The sequence below is a fragment of the Pteropus medius genome, unplaced genomic scaffold (assembly GCF_902729225.1).
Source record: "Pteropus medius unplaced genomic scaffold, Ma_sr-lr_union100, whole genome shotgun sequence".
Classification (NCBI taxonomy): Eukaryota; Metazoa; Chordata; class Mammalia; order Chiroptera; family Pteropodidae; genus Pteropus; species Pteropus medius.
In genome coordinates this window covers 19,254,636-19,276,231 of record NW_024342467.1, presented here as the reverse complement: position 1 = coordinate 19,276,231, position 21,596 = coordinate 19,254,636, and the positions used below count along the sequence as shown (strand labels likewise).

The following is a 21,596-nucleotide window of genomic DNA, read 5'->3' as shown; positions in this document are numbered from 1 at the left end:
AATGGTAAGATGAAATGTTGTTTCCGGACCACTTATCTCTGCTTATCTACGCCCAGGAGGGCCCCCTTGGTCATTGTCAGAGTAAAGATGACTCTGGGCTGGATGTTGGAAACTGCTCAGTTTGCAGCTTAATATAAAATGCAGATATATTGGGACATCTAGACTCTCTCGAAGAGGCTTGGCTGTTTGCCCTGAATCTGCTGAAGCTGGAATTAGCCATGTGACCACAGTGGCCATGCTGAGACTCCCATCTGGTTGCTTCGGCAACTTAGGGCAAAGCCGTTTTCTTAGGTTGGTTACCCCAGACTAACTCATTCATCTAACTCAGAAACTCCACTCTCAACAAAGCTCAAACTGCAGATATTAAAAACAAAAATAAACAAACAAACTCATCCCAAAGAGGAGCCTGGACATAACTTTAATCCTATTTGGGCTGTCGTTTGATGGTATTCATGTGAGAGGTAAATATAAAAATCCATTAGAATATCAGCTTAATGGACACAAGAATGTTTTTCATTCCTTTATCCTCTAAACTTAATGAGTGATTAATATTTGTTGAATGAATTAATACAAACCTCACTCTAGTCAAGAAATGGTAAAATAAACGTTGATTAGAATGGACAGAATTCAGCTCAATAGCTCGTGGTAAAAGAAGTGGAGAGATGGCTACTTTGCGGGTGCAGATGTTGGGTGCAGGGTCCCTGGACGCTGTGAGAGAATATTTGCTGTCAGGGCCTCTGCCAGCCCCAAGCAGCTTCAGCTGGGTGTCACTGATTAGGGCTCAACAGGTACAGCTGTGTGGTGGCCCAGGTCAGAGCCTACCCACGGCACCTGAGTCATATGGGCAGGGCAGCTGTACACGTGTCCTCACTGCAGTGTTCAGATTTCATGTTTAAAATTTATTTTAATCCCCATAGAAACTGGTCTGAAGTTTACCTCTCACCCTTCTCCAAACCAATCCAGCCCAATCCAACAAGCCGGCACATCTGCTAAGAGATCAGACCTGAACAAAACAGGCTAAAATGGAGTTTCTGTTCTGTAGGAACTTTTGGTTCAGCATGAAAGATCACACGCTCCCCACAAGGCTGGATGAGATGAGAGATGAGAACCAGCTATGAACAGAGAAGAGAACTGTCGCCCCCACTACTGAGGAGGCCGCGTGGCAGATTCCAATGGCAGAGGAGCTGGGGTGCAGGCGAGGGATGGGAACATGCGTGCAGCAGAGGGAGCGTCCTCAGTCAAGACACGGAAACGGGGAGACGTGAGGTGTGTTCAGGCCACGGTGAGTCTCCCCACTTGGCTGGAGCCTGAGAGCATGCTGGGGTTCAGGGTGGGGACGAGAACTGAGGCCAGAGTGGGGAGACCTTGAATGCCTTCCAGAGGAGGTTGGGCCACACGAGCCATGGAAGCTTCTGAGTGTGTTCACAGCATGAATATCTATCTACCTACTCATTGGAGAGGACGACCTCTCATCAGGAATAATAGGAATGAGAGCTCTTTCGGTGCGATGAGATGAAATGCTAATTATAATTAATTTCTTACTTCTCATTGTGTATCCTGTAAGATGACTCCTAGGCGTTATTAGGGACTCCTGTTTATTCTGTGCATTTCACAGAACCACGAAACTTTCGTGGCGTAGGGAAGTGAGTGCTTCAGAAGCATGTACAGCAATATGGCTCCCCGACCCCGGGTGAATTTGGCAATGTCTAGACACATTTTTGGTTGTTGAATTGTGTGTGTGTGTGTGTGTGTGTGTGTGTGTGTGTGTACTACTAGCATCTATAGGTAGAAACTTGGAATGATGCCAAATACCCTTCGGTGCTGTTCTGTGACAGCCCCCACAGCAAAGAATGACCCAGTCTACAACACGGATTGTGGTGGGATGGAAAAACTCTGATTTCCGAGGGTATCTTGGGGAGGACACAAGTTTCAGGGTCAGACCTGAACACTTCCCCCAGCTGTACCAATTACTAGCTGCGCTCCCAGCCTCAGTTTCCCAGTTTAAAGAATGAGACATAAAACACCAACTTCACACTTATTTTGAGAATTAAAATAAAATAAGGTATTCGAGATGCCCCGCCCATGCTCAGAATGCCAACTCCCTGATTAGCTGGGCCGAATGAGATGCTAACAGTATTTCAGGGGGAATGGAAGCTGCCTTTGTGGAAGTGAACCCAGGGCGTAACTACATTTGGATAATTTACTCTACAATATTATTATCCGTGTATAGGAATTGTCTACATCTAAAAATTATTTGGGTGGGATGATACCCATGGGAGGCAAGTAAAACAGACAGCAGACCAAATTCTGTCCTTCAAAAGAACACTCATCGGCTCGCTCCAAAACTGTGTGGCTCTGAAGACACAGTTGGCTTTTCAGAAATGACATTCGTGAAATGTCTGAAATCTGCTTAAAATGGAAACTTGCAGTACTTTCCACAGGGCCATTGGGTGACAATATGATCAGCTACCTGCCCTTTAAATCTCCCAATGAGATCCGTGAAAAGCGGCTTTAATCTGACCACTCTAGGAAATGCAAAGCCTCCAGCTTCTAAAGATGGCTCTTCAAAGACAGCCGAGCTGCCAAATGCTGGTAATTCCCCTTTATTGGGAGATAAAAGGATTATTTCTACCCAGGCCTTGGCGCTGAGCTGGAGTGAAAAGCAGTTAAATTCAGCCGTCACTGTGCATTAACGCTGGGGGACCTGGGGGGCAGCGGGTCCTTTAGACTGGGGACTGTAAGGAGCACCGCTTCAGGCTGTTTTAGTTCAAATGCACGTCCCTAGAGGGGCCACACTGGCAATTAGTCTCCAGGTGGTCAGTTTCTGCCCCTAGCCTTCCCCACGCTTGATGCCCCCTGAGGAGCCACTGGGAATCCATCCTTCTTCTGAGCACCCGAGAAAGAGCAGTTGTTATCCTGAGACTTTAAAATAAGGCCGATTTTATTCCCGACGGGTCAGGGGAGCCATCTGTGGACCTATAATAAGTGCGAGTGATTTTGTCGTTAACAGGGACGTCTACCTAGTAATATTTTAAAATAAACGTTTTTTTATATCTTGGGAATGTCATGTATGTCAGATTGGTTAAAAAAAAAAAAATTAAACACCGGTTTAGAAGTTATGCCGAATTTCTAACATTTTTAAAACTGGAAATGCATTTTTGATTTCTGATCATCGATGGCCTTCTAAGCTACAAATATAACCTGAATGCCAAATACGCTTAGCGCATGCGTCTCATCTGCTTAACTGGGGGACTATGGCCATTCCCCCCGCTCCTTTTTTTTTTGAGCCTCTAGTGAATGAGAGATCATAGCTGGATATGAGGAGGTCTGACTTATGTCACCTGACTCACAGCCTTTTCTGGGCCTCAGCTCCTCAGCTCTGGCGGAACCAGGGACCCGGACAGGCCTAAAGTTACGGTGGCAGGGACAGGTTAGCTGTTCACCACATCCTGTCCTTTTCCCCCGGAGCACGCAGCTGGACATCGTTTCCCACCCTCCTTTCTGCAGGGTGTTGTCACGTGCCTAAGTTCTTTCTGTAAGAACATGGGGAGGACGCATGTATACCATGCCGGGCCTGGCTCCGGTGAGCCACCTGAGCCATCCTCCACTCTCTCATCTCCCACCCCCGCCTGCTGGATGCTGATGCTGAGGGACACCTTAGGAGTCACCTGTTTTGCATGGCAGGATCTCCATCTGCTCGAGTTTCTGTGGAACACTGCCCTGCCCTTCAATCTTTACTGTCAACTGGACTTTAACTGAGCAAGAAACAAGCTTCTACGTTGTTAAGGTTACTGTATTTTGGGGGTTTCTCTGTCATAGCTGCTACTGTTTCCTTAACTAAAGCAGAAATTGGTACCTCACGTGAAGTGCTAACCAAAACAAAAGCTAAAATGTGTAGCATCGCTCTAGCGGGCAAGCAGCAGGTGGCAAGAAAACTGATATTAGAAGCTGGGACACTAGAGATCCAGTTGGAAGAGGGTCACATATGATGCCTGGGAAGGCAGACTGTGTGCCTGCTGAGCCCAAAGCCCAAAGAACAAAGTTGGTGTAGCAGTCAGGGCTCTCCAGAGAAACAAAACCAATAGGAAATTATATATATAGACAATGAGGCTGGCCCTGGTCCCCAAATCAAGCTGTAACATTGAGAAGTTTTAACCAGCAAAGACCCATTATGAATCATACATGAGGCAAAGATCAGACTAAGGATGTGGCCTCCCACCTACTATTTACGATGGCCTCAAATTAGCTTCCATTAAGTTGAGAGACAAGGATTTAATTCAGTGAAGAAGCAAAGAACAAGTCAGATCTGAGAATGATACTAGGACTTTCTAGATATGGCTGCTGACACGTGAAACTGACTGGAAGCAAATATATCAGAAGCCTAGTAAGTTTTTGAGAAATAATATTGCCAAGTAAACCATGAGCTTTATCAGACTTTAAAATTTTTATTAATCCTGCAAGTAGAAAATTGTATCTGAGATTTAAATGTCTACTTTCCTGACTATCAGTGAGGATGATAATCTTATTTTTGGCCATTACACTTTTCTCTTCTGCAAAATACCTGCGTCTTGCTCCTTTCTTTTTCCGATTTATCTTTAAAAAATTTTTTTAATTGATTTTTAGGACTTCATATAAAATGGATACTAATCTTTCCTAGGTGTAGGTGCTGTGCATGCAGTCTCTCCCACTATGTGGTTTGACATTTTATGTATTAACAGTCGAATTGATCCATTTTTTTTATGATTTAACATATCTTGTACCTTGTTTAAGAAATCCTTCCTTACCTCAATGTCATAAAGATATCACTCTACACTTTCTCTTAAAAATTTTAAAAGCCATACATTTTACACTTTAGTCTCCAATTCACCTGGAATTTGCTTTTGCCTAGGAATTGAGATAAAGATCAAATTTCATTTCTTTCCCTATGATCTTCTGACATAAACCCAGTTCTTCTATATGTGTTGGTCTGTTTCAGGGCTGTTTTATTTTCATGTCAATATCATACCCTAGTAATGACTCTGACTTTATGGTGAATCTTAATATTTAGCACAGTAAACTTCTCCTATATTGTTCTACTTCTCCAGGAGTGTCTTAGCTGTTTTTGGCTCTTAAAATTTCCATGTATATTTTAAAATTGGCTCGTTAAGCTCAATAAAATGTCCCATTCAATTTTGACTGGAACTGTGGATCAGTTGGGGAAAACTGACATCTTTATGCTGTTGAGTCTGATTATCCATGAACATATTATAAGACACATTTATGTATGTCGTTAGATTTTTTCATGAAGTTCATTATGTCTTTTAAGTTCATTTAGTTAAAAGTCAGTAGAACTCAAACCTAGTCCCTAATCCAAAGCTATTCATTCCACCTCATTCTACCTCATTTAATTTGAAGCAAGCAATTTGGATATAGCATGAATCACGTCGCGTCTTTCAAGTCATGATGGCCATTTGCAGTTGGATCCATATAACTTACACTTTTTCTGTTTCGTGGGTGTGACTACCCCATCTCCTGCCCCGATAAAGTAAATTTTCTGTTTTATAGGAATAGATAGATACCCCTGAGCTTCGAGAGCGTGCTTGTTTATGAACAATAACAATGCACAAGTTTGAAAATCTCATCTCTACCTCTTGCCCTCCACACTTGTTTGTGGACAAGTCTTCCTATCATTTATTAAATAGTTCTTTTTCTTTTTCTTTCTGTCAGCCTTTGAGGGGGAGAAACTAGACACATTTGCCAGTGAGAAGAGTGGTTGTTAAACTAATGACGACTTGAATTTTGCAGCCTGTGTTTACAAAATGAGCTTCTGTTCACACTAATCATTGCTGATGTCCCCTCGTTGGTGAGCAATAATCCTGGCATGCTAACGCCACTGGAGATCCTATTTACCCGCCAACTCCAGAGCTGCTTGGCTGTAATGACAGATAGAAAATCAAGTGAGTTCCATTTATGAGTAAGATATAGAGAGTAGACGGCTTCTGAGACTACCATCTGCTCCTCGTTCCAGAAGAGGGTCACTAACGATGATATAAAGATACAGACCATGGAAAAATAGGAGTAAACTTGTATTAAAGAATGAAAACCGATGGTAGCCATGTACACCTTTGTGGAGGGCTAAAGGGGTATCGTATGTCCATGGGGAAAACAGCTCTCTATGTGGCTCTGTAATATTTCAGAGACTGGAGGATGGGGGACCCGGGGGTATAGGGACTGGGAAATCCAGTAGCAGGAGATATGGGGGACACAGGAGAGAGACAGAAGCCCAACCCCAGTGGCGAACAGTCAGCTGAGAAAGGGTTGGTGGGAGATACCTCAGTCGGCGGGGTAGCTCGCAGAATGTGGAGATCTTTTAACGCCTCAGACTGCCAGCAACGTTTCTCTATTTGCTTTTGTGAATGATGAACTTGAGGAAAATGAGGTAGATTCCGTGGCCCATCGGACCAGGAGCAGAGGGAAGACAAGAGCTGTATGAGGTGGGACAGCAAGGGCGAGCGCTCAGAGGGACAGGCAGGGAGGGACACACCGGCCTCCTGGAACGAGCACGGGACAGGGGTTTAAACCAATCCGATTTAAATCTGAAAGTACAGGAAGTCCTCAGCCTACCTGAAAAAAATCGGGTCCTGCCCCTGTATTTATTTGATACCTGATAGAGAAAGGACACGCTCATCATCTTTCTTTTTCAGACAATTATTCTGACCTTGGACCAGAGCCACTCACGGTGAGTAATGTGAATGCGTTTGTGTTTATCCTCTCTGATTGTTCTTGCTCATCTAGAAAAACCAGGTGCAGAGACTAGACCCACGTGAGAGAGCCACATGCCCAGACCCCACAGCAGATGCAGTGAATCAGAACCCCTCAGGCGGTGGGGTCCGGGTGTCGGTGCATTTGGAAAACTCCCCCATAATGCTCTCATGTCACCAAAGCTGAGACCCAGTGGATGAGACTGTAGGCTTCCTGCAGTCAGGAGCCATGCTATTTATTCATTTGTCACTCCCGGTCCTTCGTATCACTGCTGACATGTGGCGGAACATGGCAGAATAAACTGAATTCAGATAAAGAAACTAAGACGCGCATCTCTGCTAGATCTAGAGAAAGGGACGTAGATTATTAGTGCCCAGTAATACACGTGAGTCCTCTTGACATTCTCACAGTTGTGCTGGAAGAAACAGATTTCAGAAGGAGGAAAACAAGCCTGGTGTTGGTCCAGCAAACGTGCGGTCTCAAAGTCTGAAAAGAGGAGGACTTAGAGAGAACGGAGTCTGTCCCTTCATTTTAACCTCTTGGAGCCCAGAGAGGTTAAGTGATTTTGCAAAGTGGCACAGCTTAGTGGCACACCTGGAACAGAGAACAGCTTCTCTCATCCCAGGTGTCTGTGTTACACCTTGCTGCCTTATGTATGTGCTTGTGGGAGAGGATGCGTATGCGTGTGTGCATATAAGCATGTAAGTGTGTATGGGTGTGTGAATGTGTGCTTCTGTGTATGTGGGTCCGTGTTGTGTGTGCATGTGTGTACAAGGATTGGGAGAAGGCATGAAGCTGAGCAGAGCTGGTCTCCTCCAGAACTAGTTGCATTATAATATACAGACAGCCAGGAGCCCTTTCTTCCGTCTCTGGTTTGCTGTATTCTCTCCAGGTTGACCTCTGTCATGTGCAGCAGTGTTTGCCTGGGAAGCAGGGCAGGCCTCCAGGTCCTAGTGCCTGCCATGTAGAAGGTCTGCCACATTCAGGTTTACTGAGCTGGAACCGGGGAAGGTTACAGGGGCGACCTTAGGCTTGGACTGGTGGGAGCTTCTGTGTTGGGACAGTGGGGAAGCATGGCCCGTGCTTTGACTGGCTTAGGGCCCACAATCGTTCTGTGGAGAGATGGCTGATACCATGTGAACTCAAGCCCAACAGTGTCCTTCTTGGATAGGCCTCTCTTTCCATCCCAGTGTCCTCCAGGGTGCTTCTCTGCCAGGCCTGAGAGACTGGGGCCACCCGGGATCTCGATTCAAAAGCTGCTCACAGAGACTCTGCTGGCACAGCCTGGCATGGCCCAAAGTCCCCCCTTCCTTCTCCCAGTGTTCAGGGAGGCCAGGTGGAGAAGGCAGAGCCTGCCCGGGGCCACCTTTGATGGGCATGATGGGCCGGCAGGCCCTGATTAACAGGGCAGGCTTGTGGAAAACCTCTGCAGAGGCGAAATTCACCAAAAGTTAGGCAGCACACGTTAGTCTTACCTGAGCAGTTGGAAATCACCGACTCATTGTGGCCTTTGCTTTTCATCCAAATGGTTCGAATCACAATGGCATAGATGACACTGTGGAAAGGAGCAAAGGTAATATTAAAACGGCTGGTGAGTCCCTACTGTGAGGACAGGGAGAGAGGACCACAGGGGTCCCTTAACCACACCCGCCCTCCATGTTTGCTGATTCCACAATCACAGCAGATCGAAACCGAAAGCCACCAGACGGATCAGCTGGATGCAGCCACTTCTTTTTTAAGTGAGGAGGCTAGAACTGGTGGAATTAATTTTTTCTAGGATAACCCTGGTGGTTAGAAGTGTAGCTGAGATTAGAATCGGAACGCAGCGTTTGGGGTCGGAAAGATTTAGATTTGTGCCCGGCTCTACTCCTTGCTACTTGTATGACCTTGACTTTAGACAGTCTTTCCTATGGCCCATGATTCCTGTCTTCTGTGCGTGTGCCTTTGTGTGATCCTTCCCCCTTGAGTGTGGCGGGACTTGTGACTTGCTTCTAATCAGTGCATTGGGACGAAGGCGATGGAATATTCATGATTACACAAGAGTGTAGTGCCTGTCTTTCTAATGTGTCTCTCCATTGCTGACTTTGAAGAATCAATTAATTACCTGGGCCTGTTGGATCATGAGTCCCACAGCCCCAGGAAATTAATTCTGCCAAGAACCCGTAGGAGCTGGAAAAAAGATTCTTCTCCATTTGAGCCTTTGATGGGCACCCCAGCCCTGGCAGGTACCTTGTTTGCCATGTACAGACTCCCGACCCACAGGAACGGCGAGATAATAAAGTCTGTCGTTTTAAATCACCAGGTTCATGATCATTTGTTATCCAGCAATAGATAAAGAATGCACTGAGTAACAGAGGCTGAACGTTTGTGTCCCCCTCTTCCCACACTCATATATTGAAATTGTAATGCTCAGTGTGATGGTGTTTGGTGGTGGGGTCTTTGAGATCAGATCATAAGGCTGGAGCCCTTACGAATGGGATTAGTGGCCCTATAAGAAGAGACCCTACAGAGCTCCCATGCAAGGATACAGAGAAAAGTCTGCAGCCTGGAAGAGGGCCCCCACTTGCCCCTGCTGGCACCCCGATCTCAGACTTCCAGCCTCCAGAACTGTGAGAAACAAGTTTCTGTTGTTTATAAGCCACCCAGCCTGTGGTATTTTATTATAGGGGCCTGGACAAACTAAGGCAGGGAGCCTCAGCTGAGACTGTAAATTGGAGTTAATAATATAAACCTTTTAAGAATTTTTTAGGGATCAAATATGATAACATTTTCAGTGTCCAGCCCAGTGCTTGAAAAGGAGCAGAGACACAATAAATGTCATTTTCTGTCCCTTCTTTCTTCCCCATTTTTCACGCCTACACTTGTATGATATAGTCTACGCCTAACAGGAAATTCACGTGTTAATGACTCAAAAGCATCAGCAAATTTTATATCTTGTGTCCCCCTTTGATAAATATAAAAATACTCTTCTTTCATGTTATTTGACATTTCTAATATGTTAAATATCTTGACTAAAACTCTGGAAGAAGGAACTGCTTTATTTTAAAATAGTATCAACTTCCCTCTTGAGAATCACTGGTTAAAAAAAAATAAAAGCTCTAATTTGCAGCTGTTGACAAAGCCCTAATTTCTTTTAATGATCTTTAGAATATAACTTAATTAATGACTGTGTTAAAACCCTCTGCTTCTTACTGCTTTTCCCATTCCTGTTCTGCTATCCTCTCTCCCTGAGTGCTCCAGGAAATCCCGGGGCTTTTTGGGATCACCTCACCCCCTTTCTCATATACCTGCTCAGGGACTTTTCTGGAATATGTATGTCTACATTTAAAAAAAACAAGAAATGGAAAAGAAATTACTGGTTAGTCTATCCTTTACTCTAAGTAGTATATTTGCTAGAGCAGGGCAACTTTTTCCCCAGGTCAATGACATACAAGGAAAGGTAACAACCACCGTGAAGTGTTGTGTATTATGATTGTAACCCCGGGGCTTCGCTGATCAATAATTCAAATATTTATTGACCACCAACCATATATACAATGGAAAATTAAGGAAGATCTTATGTGTTAGGGGTTTGGTCCTAAGTCGCCCCACCTCATCCCTGAAGGACCAACCAGGCAAGTGGAAAGCCAGTACCAGCTTTACTGTCAGCCAGGAAAACGCCCGAGAAGGAGGGCACCCCTTTAATTTACTAACCAAATCAGGCCGGTTCTCAGAATGTGACGGTCACACATCGGAGGGACCTCGGGATTATATTCATCTCCTCTTTCTCCCTCATTTTTCCCTCTATTGACTCAGCAAGTGCTATAAATTGTCCTTTCAAAATGTCTCATAATCTGTAGCTCCCTCACCATTCCCGCTCTCCTTTTATACGTTGATGATTTTTTTTTTATTGTGGTAAAATACACATAACATAAAACTTATCATTTTAACCATTTTTAAGTGTCTAGTTGCGCGGCATTAAGTACATTCACTTTGTTGTGTAACCATCACCACCATCCATTTCCAGAACTTTTCCATCTTCCCCACCTGAAACTCTGTACCCATTACACACAAAATTACAGACAGCTTCGCGAATTTACGTGTCATTCTTACACAAGAGCCATCTTAATCTTCTCTGTATCATTCCAATTTTTGTATACTTGCTGCTGACGCGAGCGCCCCTTATAATCTCCTGCCTGATTATTGCTATAATCTTCTAACACGTCCACTCTGCTACCATCTCGAATGCCCACACCACCATCAGAGCTGGAGCTCTAGGGTAGAGAGCCAACCACTTCTTGGCTTAAAAGCCCTCCAGTGCCTCCACCTTCCTAAAGATGAGGGGCAGTATCTTAAGCAGGGCATCCAAACCCCCCCATAACTGTCTTCTGCCTTCCTCATATAGTAAAAATATCATATGTACACATATACACACATATAATATATATGTAATATATGATTACAAAAGAGCAAAATGCTATTAAAATAAAATGTAGGGTGACATAAGAGTACGTAACAGGGGCCTTGATTTGTTCTGGGAGTCGGGGAAGCCTTCTCAAAGGAGGTGAAGTTTCAGCTAAGATCTGAAGGATAAAATGCAGAGGAGATGATCATTCAGGCAGAGGGAACTGTATGTGCAGAGGCTCAGAGGCAGGAGGGAGCCTGGCTTATTTGAAAAACTTAGAGAAAGCCCATGTGCCCGAAGCATGTGCGCAGGCAGTGTGAGGTGAGGACCAGACCGTGCATGACCTGCACACGGGGTTAGAGGATTCAGACTTTATCCTGAAACATTGGAAATTCACTGAAAGGCTCTAACAGGAAAGCGAAATAATTGTTCAACAATTTTTTTCCAGCGATAAGACATTTTTCAGTATGTATAATTTGTTTATGTATAAATGTATATGCTGGCATATGAATCGATCAGTCCGGAAAGGTACACAAGAAATTTGTAACAGTGCTATTTTGAAGGAGCGGGACAGGGGGTGAGTGAGAGGAATATTTTTAGTTTTAGTTTCATACCCTTCTATATGCTTAGCAATTTTCCAGATGAATGCGGGTTCTGGCTACCATGCAGAGTCGGGACTTAAAAGGGTGAGAGTTGATAGGAAGCTATTGCACTAGACTGAGTGAAAGATGGCGGTCATCATGGGAGTGTATACCGACTCCGCTGTCCTTGAATTTTACTCCAGGTCTTCGTGAAATGGCTACAGCCGTGTGGCCTGATGATGGGGAGGAGAGAATATGCTCCAGAAGCAACTCAGGCTGTTTGGTGCAGGAATTCTAAGATGGGAACAAGGGCCATGTGGCCCAGGTCTCACCCCAGCGCCCATGGTGGGGACAGTCAGGAGGAGAGCTGTCGGCGTTGAGCCCTGCTCTGTACCTGTTCCTCTATACAGTGCTTTACATCTCTGTCTCATTAACCATTGGTTAACACGGTGCTGGGCACTGTATGGCAAATGCTTAACCCATACTGATCGGGGTTTTCACTTCCTATGAGTTCTTATTTTATGATTTCATATGTGAACAATGGGAAATAGAGTTTATTGTCCCCATGTTATGGATGATGAGGCTGAGGTCCCATGACTAGCAAAGATCAGAGGACAGATTCAAATCAAGGGCTGCTGGCCACCAAAGCTCTGATATGATGTTGTGATAACAAGAATCGTGATTTGCTTACCATATCAATCAACCAAGAATTGTGCCAAGCCCTTTATGGAAATTACCTTATTTAATCTCTCCAACGTCATATGGTTGGTGCTAGCATTATTCTCATTTTCTAGTTGGGACAGCTTCAGTTTTGAGAGCATTAGAAAAACTAATTTCACTTATATTTCTAATTCATATCTAACATCAAAAGTAAATGGTATTGGGACAATTGGCAAATCAAATAAAATATATATTTTAAAATGATATTTTTAATATGCTGTCAACACTGAAATTATTTTCAAATGCTTCATGTAATAAATCATAAGAAAGTTAAGTCAAAGTATAGATAAGTATGTGGAAGGGATGATTTTTAACTGAAATGATAAAATGTAAAGAGAAGCATGAGTAGATGTGAATATACTAAAATGTAAAATATCTATATTTCACAGAAGCCATACATACCCAACTCATTCATATTTTCACTTGTATTTATGTAAAGTTTTGCAAAGTCCTTTCCTATGATTCTTTTAAGTTTTTAGAAACTAGTTATTTGACTTTCTCATTTCTAATTACAGTTATTCACACTTTCTCTTCTTTTCTTAATTATATCAGTCATTAACTAAAAGCAAAATGAAATAAAACCCTATTCAACATGAAAAGACTAATGACAAACTAGGAAAATGCCCTCAACATATAAAAATAGGAGAAGTTTATTATATAAAAAATTTCTCTAGAGAATAGGGAAAATAAAGTAAAATAGAGAAAAATAGGTAAAAGAATATGAATAGGTAATTTATTTAAAAAACAAAAATGATAAACATAGAAAATGTATTCAACCTCATCGTAATGAAAGAAATGCAAATTAAAACAACTGTAAAAAATAAATAAACAAACAACTATATATAGATATATTTTGCCTATGAATTTAGTGAGGATATATATATATATCACATATGTATTATATATATGTATGTGTGTGTGTGTCTGTCTATCATCTATCTATCTATCTATCTATCTATCTATCTATCTATCTATCTATCTATCTAAATGCATGAGGGACAATGAAGCATGAGACTTGGTTAATAAAGTTAGTGGCTATCTTATTTGAGTTTTTTCTTAAATCTACCTAAGCTTAGAGTTAAAAATTTAACCTTACCTAAGGTCTTTACCTCACTCTTAGCTCCGAGAGATATGAAATTGTAGCAACTTAATGTGGGAATTAGTTGAAAAATTCCCTCTGGGCCCGATCTTGTTTTAAGAAGGGAGGAGGAACTGATTGAGGTGGGGGTGCCATGTCCCCCGGGGAGCCTGACCATGAAAGAAGGAAGATACTGACTGAGCAGGTAGGACATGCTCCAGAGAAGCTCAAGGACAGAGAGAGGTCACTGAAAATTCCTAGTGCCGCCTGGGCTGGAAGCAAGGAGCAGGATTTAAGGAGCATCTTAGTGTGATGAGGGCTGAGTGAGACCCACTTTTGAAATCATCCCCTTTAATTATCAAATTATACTTTGCTTTTTCCAAGGACAGTACAAAACAACACAAGTCGGGCTGCAGGCAAGTTTGAGGAGAAGGCCTGGTGGGAAGAAGCAGCTCAAATTAATGGGGGAAATTTCAGACGGTGAGAGACCCGCCTGACGCATCTGGCCAGACAGCATAGCGCAAACTATGTGGTTCACGCTGCTATCTGCCCTGCTGAGCAAGGGTTTTGACTGATTTCAGGAGCTGATAGGAAATCAATGAGGAAGGAAGCCAGGACATGCACTGCCACTGAAATCGATGAGTCGGTTGCCTGTGACAGCCTGAGCCGCTTCCTTCCAAATGCTCTCTTCTGGCTGGGACTAGCTCTCCTCTTCCATGCTCCCCCCATGCTGCTCTGACTTACCTTTCATTGGCCGTCTAAGTAACCTTCAACTTCCCTTCAAGACTCCTTCCTAATTCAACTTGCTGGAGAGCAGTAAGTTGAAATAAAATATAGATGTTAATTTGTCAATTCAGAGAGATGACTGGACACTCTCCAATCTCAGCGAGGCTGCTGGGCTGGCTGAGGGGATGTTTCTGCTCCCGGCCGGCTCACCCTCTGATGGAGAGCCGCAAATCGCTTCACTTCTTTTAGCCCTAAGTCTGTTCTTGCGAAAAGTTCAGGGGCTGAACTATGTGATGGATAACATTTCTCCAGCTTTAGTATTTTCCGAGACTAACGATGAGCAAAGAGCAAGAAGAAGTCATTTCTGCAATATCAGAAAACACTTGAGAAATAAGACCTAACCACTTAATGATCAAAGAGATGCACATTGAATCAATGAGACACTTTCTAACCTCTGCCGTTGGCTGAGATTTAATAAAACAATGGCACCACCTTCCACTGAGTGGAGAAAGGAAAATCGGAGTTTGTGATTGTTGTTGGCGGGAGCACACCCCTCCCAGAAGGCAGTTTATGAACATCCATCGAAGTCTTAAAAGGAGCAGCATCTTTGATCTAGCAATTCCACTAAAATTAGTGCTGGGGAAATAATCAGAGACTCATGAATAATTTTCAATGTAAGTATTTTTATTACAGCATTATTTATACTATCCGAAGCCAAAGGCTGATCTTTCTTTGTCTAGGACAAATTTTGCGGCTCATCACGGCAGGTTTGGGGGCACTCAGAGGGTGCAGCAGGATCTCAGGATCAGCGTGACTCGAATACACACTAACTATCCCGCTCACCCACGCAGGTCTGCCCTTTCAGAAACGACCCTGCGACACGGCCAGGTGAGACCCTGCCTTCCTCAAGTGGTGGTGGTGGTCTCCGCTGCAAGACCAGCTTTGGCCCACCATTGACTACAGGACAAAGGGGACTTCTTATGGCTTGGTTGCTAAGGCCTGTCGTAATCGAGCCTTGCTCCACCCAGAAAGAGCTTATTGTCAACGTCTCGCCCACTAACACTGCCTGCACGTCCTTCCTTGTCATCACGCTCGCTCTTTCTCTCCTTGCCCTTCTCCTATCTGACTCCTTCCCTCCTTCAGTGGTGGCTTCCAAGAAGTGTCCCCTGCCATTACCTGATTTCACTGCATACATACTCTAGCATAGTTTTGTCTTATCGTGGTTTTTGTTCAGGTTTGTTTCAAGTAGGTCTGTCATTTCCATTCCATAAGATTTCTGTAACTGGTACTATGTCCTATTTGAAAGGCTGCATGATTCAAAAAGAATGGGGTATGAAATCAGACCAAACTTCGTTTAAATCCTGTGTGATGTCGGGTGACTTACTTAACCGCTCTGAGCTTGAGTTTTGTCACTTATAAGATGGAGACAGTGGTAGTTATTTCAAAGAGTTTTAGTATGGCTAACGGGGTACTTGTTAGCTACTTAGCACAATACCTGTCCCATACTACAGACCTGGATGATAGTAGTTCCCTGCTCCTTATTCTCCTTTGGAGGAGTTGGGCTTAGCACAAGCTTTAACATTGTGGCCTGGCCAGTTTCCCCAAGAACGCCAGGAACAAGGTGTGAGCTGTCGCGGAGGCTCTTACCTGATGATGGCCAGCGGGATGAAGTACACCAGGAAGGCCACGATGGTCATGTACGGAGTCCAGTAGGAGTCATCAGGCCACAGGGCCCAGCACTGCACTTCGCCGTTAGAGAGTTTCCTCTTCCCAAATATGATCAGGGTGGGGATGGAGAACAGGAAGGAGAGGCTCCAGGCGGTCACGGTGAGGATCTTGGCTTGCTTTTCTGCTCAGAGAAAAGAGACGCAGGACTGGGCATCTGGAAACATTCCTTGGGCGAATACTTGGAGTCTAAAGTAGAAAAGCGTCATCGTGTGACGGGAACTCTGGGCCTCTCAGAGCCTCAGTTTTCTCATCCGGAAAATGGGGAATGTAGGACCTGCATCCGGGGCCGATGCAAGGATTAAAGAGAGGCTTGCACGGAAGCTGGCAAATACTTGGTATGAGATCTGTGCTCCCTAATTTCTACTTCCCTCCTCCTTTCTCGATTTACCCACCCAACTTGGAACGTGGATGCACCCATTCTTATAGTCTTGGAGAGCTCAGTTGTCCCATATGCATTTGATACTTTGCTGTGCAAATGTGTGTCTGGTCACCTTGCTGAGCCTCCAAGGCAGGGCTGGAACCTTTGGCCTGTCTGGCATCCTTCCATTTACCATAGTGACGTCACCGAGAAATGGCCAATTTAAATTTTGATAATGTATTCATACATAATATATGGGTTACATATATAAAAATAAGGTGATAATACATATGCTGCCTTATAATCTATTTTTTTTCCTCTGAAAAAATATTATGACCTTCTTTTCATGTCAGGAAATCTGTGTCTACTCAGGTGGCATTCAGATATTGTTAGTCAATAAGAGCCTTTCTTGAAATATAATTTTATCTCAAGCTCGGAGCAGGAAGCCCAGGTCGTTTGGGTTGAAGCTGGGTGACAGTCGGAAACTTCCAGCCCTGTCCTGGAGCAGTTCCGCGGAATGAGCCCTCGGCGGCCAGTGTGTGAGGTGCAGTTTGAAAAGCACTGATAAAATAGCATTTTTCTAGGGTTACACCGAACTCCAATTTTATCAATAGCTTATTATTAAGTATTTAAATAGTTTCCGATTATTTTTATTATAAATAATTTATATTATCTTTTCGCACTGTTCTAATGATTTCCTTAGGATGAAATCTTAGAAACAGACGACTTTGGCAAAAACTGCCAAATTTTCCCCCATAAGTCTACAAGTTACAGCTCCCTCCGGAAGTATCCAAAAGTTCCCATTTCCTTACACCCACTCAACACTGAGAGGATTCTTTCTCTTAATATTTTTATCTAGTTTGTAAGATTTCCTATCCAAATATCTAATCTTGAAGTTCTTCAGTTAGTAGTCAAAAGAGCATTTCTATATATCTTTTATTTCAGTTGTGTTTCTTGTTTCTTAACATTTTTTTTTCATGTTCTTGGTCTACTTTTTAAATCGGCAGGTTCTTATTTCTCTGCCAGTGTTCTTTATGAGGATATTACCCCTTTGCCTGTTGTATACACATATTTTTATTTGTCATTTTGCTTTTTAAGTATGTTTCCAGTGTGTATTATTTGTATAACCTGAAAAATTTTGATACATTAAAACTGTATTTTCCTTACTGTTTGTGCTTTTGGTGTTATTCGTAGAAAGAGCTTTCCCTCAACAAAATTATAGAAGTTTTACCCATAAACCATAGTCTTTCATGTTCAAGATTTTTAGTTTTCAATCCAGCTAGAATTTACTTTGTTATTAGCTATGGCAGGTGGTGATCTAATGTTTCAAAAAATGATTAGACAGCTACTTCAACACCATGTGTTGACTAATTGAGTCTTTTCTTACTGATTTGATATTCCATATGCTTTACATAGCTTATCTTGGTTCCAGTATCGTATCATTTTAATTATCAAAGTATCATATTTTAATATATCTAGCACTGCGTCTCTCTCTTCATTATTAGTAGATATTTTTCTAATTATTTTCATATTTATTTTTCCTAAAGAGCCTTTAAATCACCCACTTCTCTGGAGCTGCCGGCTAAGGAAACTACCACTTTAGTAAAAAGCAATAAAAAAAAGTGAGTGCCATGCGGCCTCCCCTCCCCCTCTGCTTCCTCTGTCAGGTGCCCCTGCCTTGTGCCCGCTCAGCCATGTGCGGGTGCTGCCGGCTTCCACCTGCCCCGTTCTGCACGGGAAGGCTGTGTGCTCTGTGGGGAACCTCTTCTCCCCTCTTCTCTTAGCTCGGTACATACACCCCTGCCTCTGCCCCTCGCGGCTGCCCTTAAGTCCAGTGAGTGTAGCATCATGGTGAATATACATAGGGTTCCCTGGACCCTCACATACCCTGTTCTCACCTATTGCTTCACCCTCTAACTACGAGGACCTTTGTTGCTTGCTGCATAAGGCCACGCAGCTCTCCTAGTTGGCTTGGCATCCCTGTTAAATCTGCTCCCCATGGCTGGGAACGCCCTGAAGTTTCTGGCTTCTTTCCTTGGCTCCCATCCCAGCTGCAGGTCGTCCCTTATTATTTGTACGTTTCCTCCAAGATGTCACTTGAGAATGGGCAGAGGAAGGGAAAATGGCTGATATCTGTTTCCAAGCTTGCATCTTTCCCTGGAGCTCTTGGAAACGATTATTTTCCAAGTGCCCTGCATGGGACCTCCATTAATTTTGTAGTGAGGAAATAAATTGCTTCACATCTTTAAGAGAACATTCTAATCTTCACTGCTGCTTTTCCTGTAATTTAGGACACTGTTTAGATTATTGCAAAATGTCTCCTAGAACTCATCATATTTACCCTGAAACTAAACAGTCGATTTTTTTTTTCACCTAATAAATATAGTGAGATGGGTAACTGATCACGTCTGCTTCTTGGCTCTGGATCCCAACCCCTGCACCTGTCCTGAGGTTCTCCTCACAGTTTGACTTTTGTCATGTTTGTTATGATATTTGATTGCACCTTTGTAGTCAAGATTTCACGTCAAATTCTTCATTTTATCAGTTTTCACAGCCTGTTTGGAAGAGTAGTACAGATCACTAAACGCTGGGTTCTTACTTGCCTTCCAGGGTCATGGAGGAGAGTGGGCAGAGTAATGGATTAGGTCCCCACCAGTTAAGAACATCTTTCCAATTATTTCTATGGTTCAGGAGTAAAGAGGGCAAGGTGCTTGTTCCTGAAAAAGGAACAAGTTGAGGTAGGAGCGTTCATTTCTTTGGACAGGTATGTGCGTCAACACTGCTGTGAAGTCAAATCTGGAGGCATTAGCCTCGAGGTGAATGAATGGTCAGCAGTCTACCTTCCCCAGTAGTCAGGGGCTCCTGGCCATCCAGGGAACCATCAGCATTTTCCCAGGAACCCAAACTTTCCTTTCTACATTTTTTTTTTTTTTGGACAATCCATGAAGGAGAGAAGGAGGAAGAAGAAGAGAAGAAAGGGGAAGAAGAGAACCGTTGTTAAGAGTCTAACAATGAAAACAATACCACCCACCACGAAGGATGCTCCCTTATGACACAGCGCTTGGTTGAGCCGGCTCACCTCCTTGCAGGAAATTCATGGGATAGACGATGGCATGGTATCTGTCTATGCTGAGGGACACCAAGACGTAGGTAGAGGCGTAGAGCAGCACGACCTGGGGACGGAAGTGAGAGAAGGTGCGTGACTTCGCAGAGGTGAGGGAAGGCACATGATGCAAAGATGAGTGTTTTGTGTTGTTTTAGAAACCTGGGCACTGCATCAAGGGGAGGGCTGAGGGTTGAGTTAGGGACACTTCCTGTTCCAGGCAGCAGATTGCTGTTCTTGGTGCTGGAATTTGCATGGCAAGTGGTGACAGTTGAGAAGGCTTCCAGCTCTCATTTGCTCACTCATTCACTGGGTGTCTTGGAGACTCCACATTGCAGAATCAGTTCGTCCCTCTTTTGACATTTGCATGGTACATTTGTTTGTGATTGACTTTTAAAGCTAAACTAATTTTCTCTGCCACAGTTGATATTCCAGAGTAATTAGAAACAAATGTTCGTTTGCCTTTTATCAGTGAGAGATGTTGAGAGATGATACTAAAAAGGTTTTGGTTTCAGGGAGCTGGTCTGAATCATTTATCATCATCCGAGCTGACACTGTCGACACACCCCTTTCTCATCCACCTCTCTAGCAGAGCTGTTCTCTAGGGTCGGCCTTGGGTCTCCTCCGATTCCTTCCTGCCCTTTCTTTTATTAACCTCACCCATGCCCTTTAATTATCCTGAGTGTAGTGTTATTTGCATGCTTTGCAGAGAAGGAAATTAGGATATAAGAGGTTAATATCTCTTATGTGAAGAGCATACTCCAAATGTAATTAGATGAAATATCTTTGAAAGGATGATCAAGGTGGAAAACTTTCAGCTAACTTGGAGCCTCGTTTCTCCTAAGAGCCCAGCTATCTCTCTGCTTCATAAAATTTGGGTCAATGTAGAGCGTGTAGAAGAGAAGTGTGAAGTCCGAAGTCTAAAGGGGAGTGTCTGAATTTCTTCTAAAATGAAATGGAAATAACATGACTTTGGCAATAACCTTTGTCTGAATCTGTACTTTTTTCCTCTTTCCCTAGCTCAGACAAATAACAATCAATGACATTGTTCTCTATTATTTTTGTTTCTATAGCACTATCACAAATGTATTCCAGAACTAATGTGGAGAAAGTTGCTGCAGGAAGAAGGTTCTGAGGACTGACCGAGGACCGAAGGCCCCATGAACGATATCAGGAGAAATTTTCCTCTTGCTAAAAAAGTGATATATGGACAGAAAGAAAAACGGTGGCCAAATTTAACCCCCGAATCAGACAGCTATCCCCAGAGAGAAAACTGGGTTTTCCACGTGTTAACCATGAATTCAGTTGAGGAGATGGCATCAGAGACGGACGGGCAGGAGAGCTCCCAAGGGTGAACCCTATGGGGGCGGAATGTCATGGTGAGACGGTCATAAGAATCGTGGCCACCTGTGGCTGTACTGAGTGAGGTGGCTGACACAACTCCAGAATCTGGGGCAGGAAGACGGTCCCAGTAAAGAGTGCCTAGAGGAGCAAGCAATGTTAATAGAAAGAGATCTGTTTTGAGATACAGCCAAAAAGAGTATTTAATTTCAAGAGTCTTTAAACATCTAGGCAGGGTAAAAAATATATATATTAAAGTTTACATAAAAGAAATGCATCTCAACTTGTCATGCTTTTCTCCACAAAAATAAATGCCAGAAAACAGTATAAAAACATGTTCAGTTTTGAAAGAAAAATTATGATCCAAGAATTGTGTGAATATCATTTCTGTGCCACAGCACAGAATAATTTTCTTAGATATGTAAGAAGGAAGAAAACGTAACATCACATAGTCTTTATGAAAAATTTTCCTGGAGAAAATATTTCTGCTGTTTGAGAATTGTTTCAAAATTAAGAACTCAAGAAGAGGGAATACGATTGAATAATAGCAGCTATGGGAAGCAATTAGTCAGAAAAACACAACATGTTTCCAAAATAACTATAAATATAGTTAGGAAACATTTCAGGAAAATCTGGGACGTTGAGTGAGAGGAGAGGGTAGAAGGAAAGAAATCATGTTAAATTTTCATTTAGACATTTTAGACATTTTAGACTTTTTTTTTTACTTTGATGGAGACATATAAAATTTAAAATTAAAGATAAGCTATCATAGAGTGGAATAAAATTGGAGAAAAATTATTAATTTCCTATGGCTACTCGTAAGACATTACCACAAA

The 21,596-nt window shown here is 43.1% G+C and overlaps 1 protein-coding gene and 1 non-coding gene across 4 annotated transcripts in view; both read right to left on the bottom strand.

Moving 5' to 3' along the window:
* The window catches only part of NPSR1 (neuropeptide S receptor 1), a 108,201-nt gene that overhangs the window by 4,856 nt on the left and 81,749 nt on the right, over window positions 1-21,596 (bottom strand). For all 3 annotated transcript variants that reach the window (XM_039862731.1, XM_039862732.1, XM_039862730.1), the window contains 2 exons: window positions 15,878-16,079; window positions 8,217-8,296 (listed from right to left, as the gene is read on the bottom strand). In XM_039862731.1, coding sequence (XP_039718665.1) covers window positions 8,217-8,296; window positions 15,878-16,079 — 282 coding nt within the window. The remainder of the gene's footprint in view (window positions 1-8,216; window positions 8,297-15,877; window positions 16,080-21,596) is intronic.
* On the bottom strand, window positions 10,793-10,895 carry LOC120602664 (U6 spliceosomal RNA). Its single transcript, XR_005652807.1, has one exon. It is a non-coding gene; the product is annotated as a U6 spliceosomal RNA (small nuclear RNA).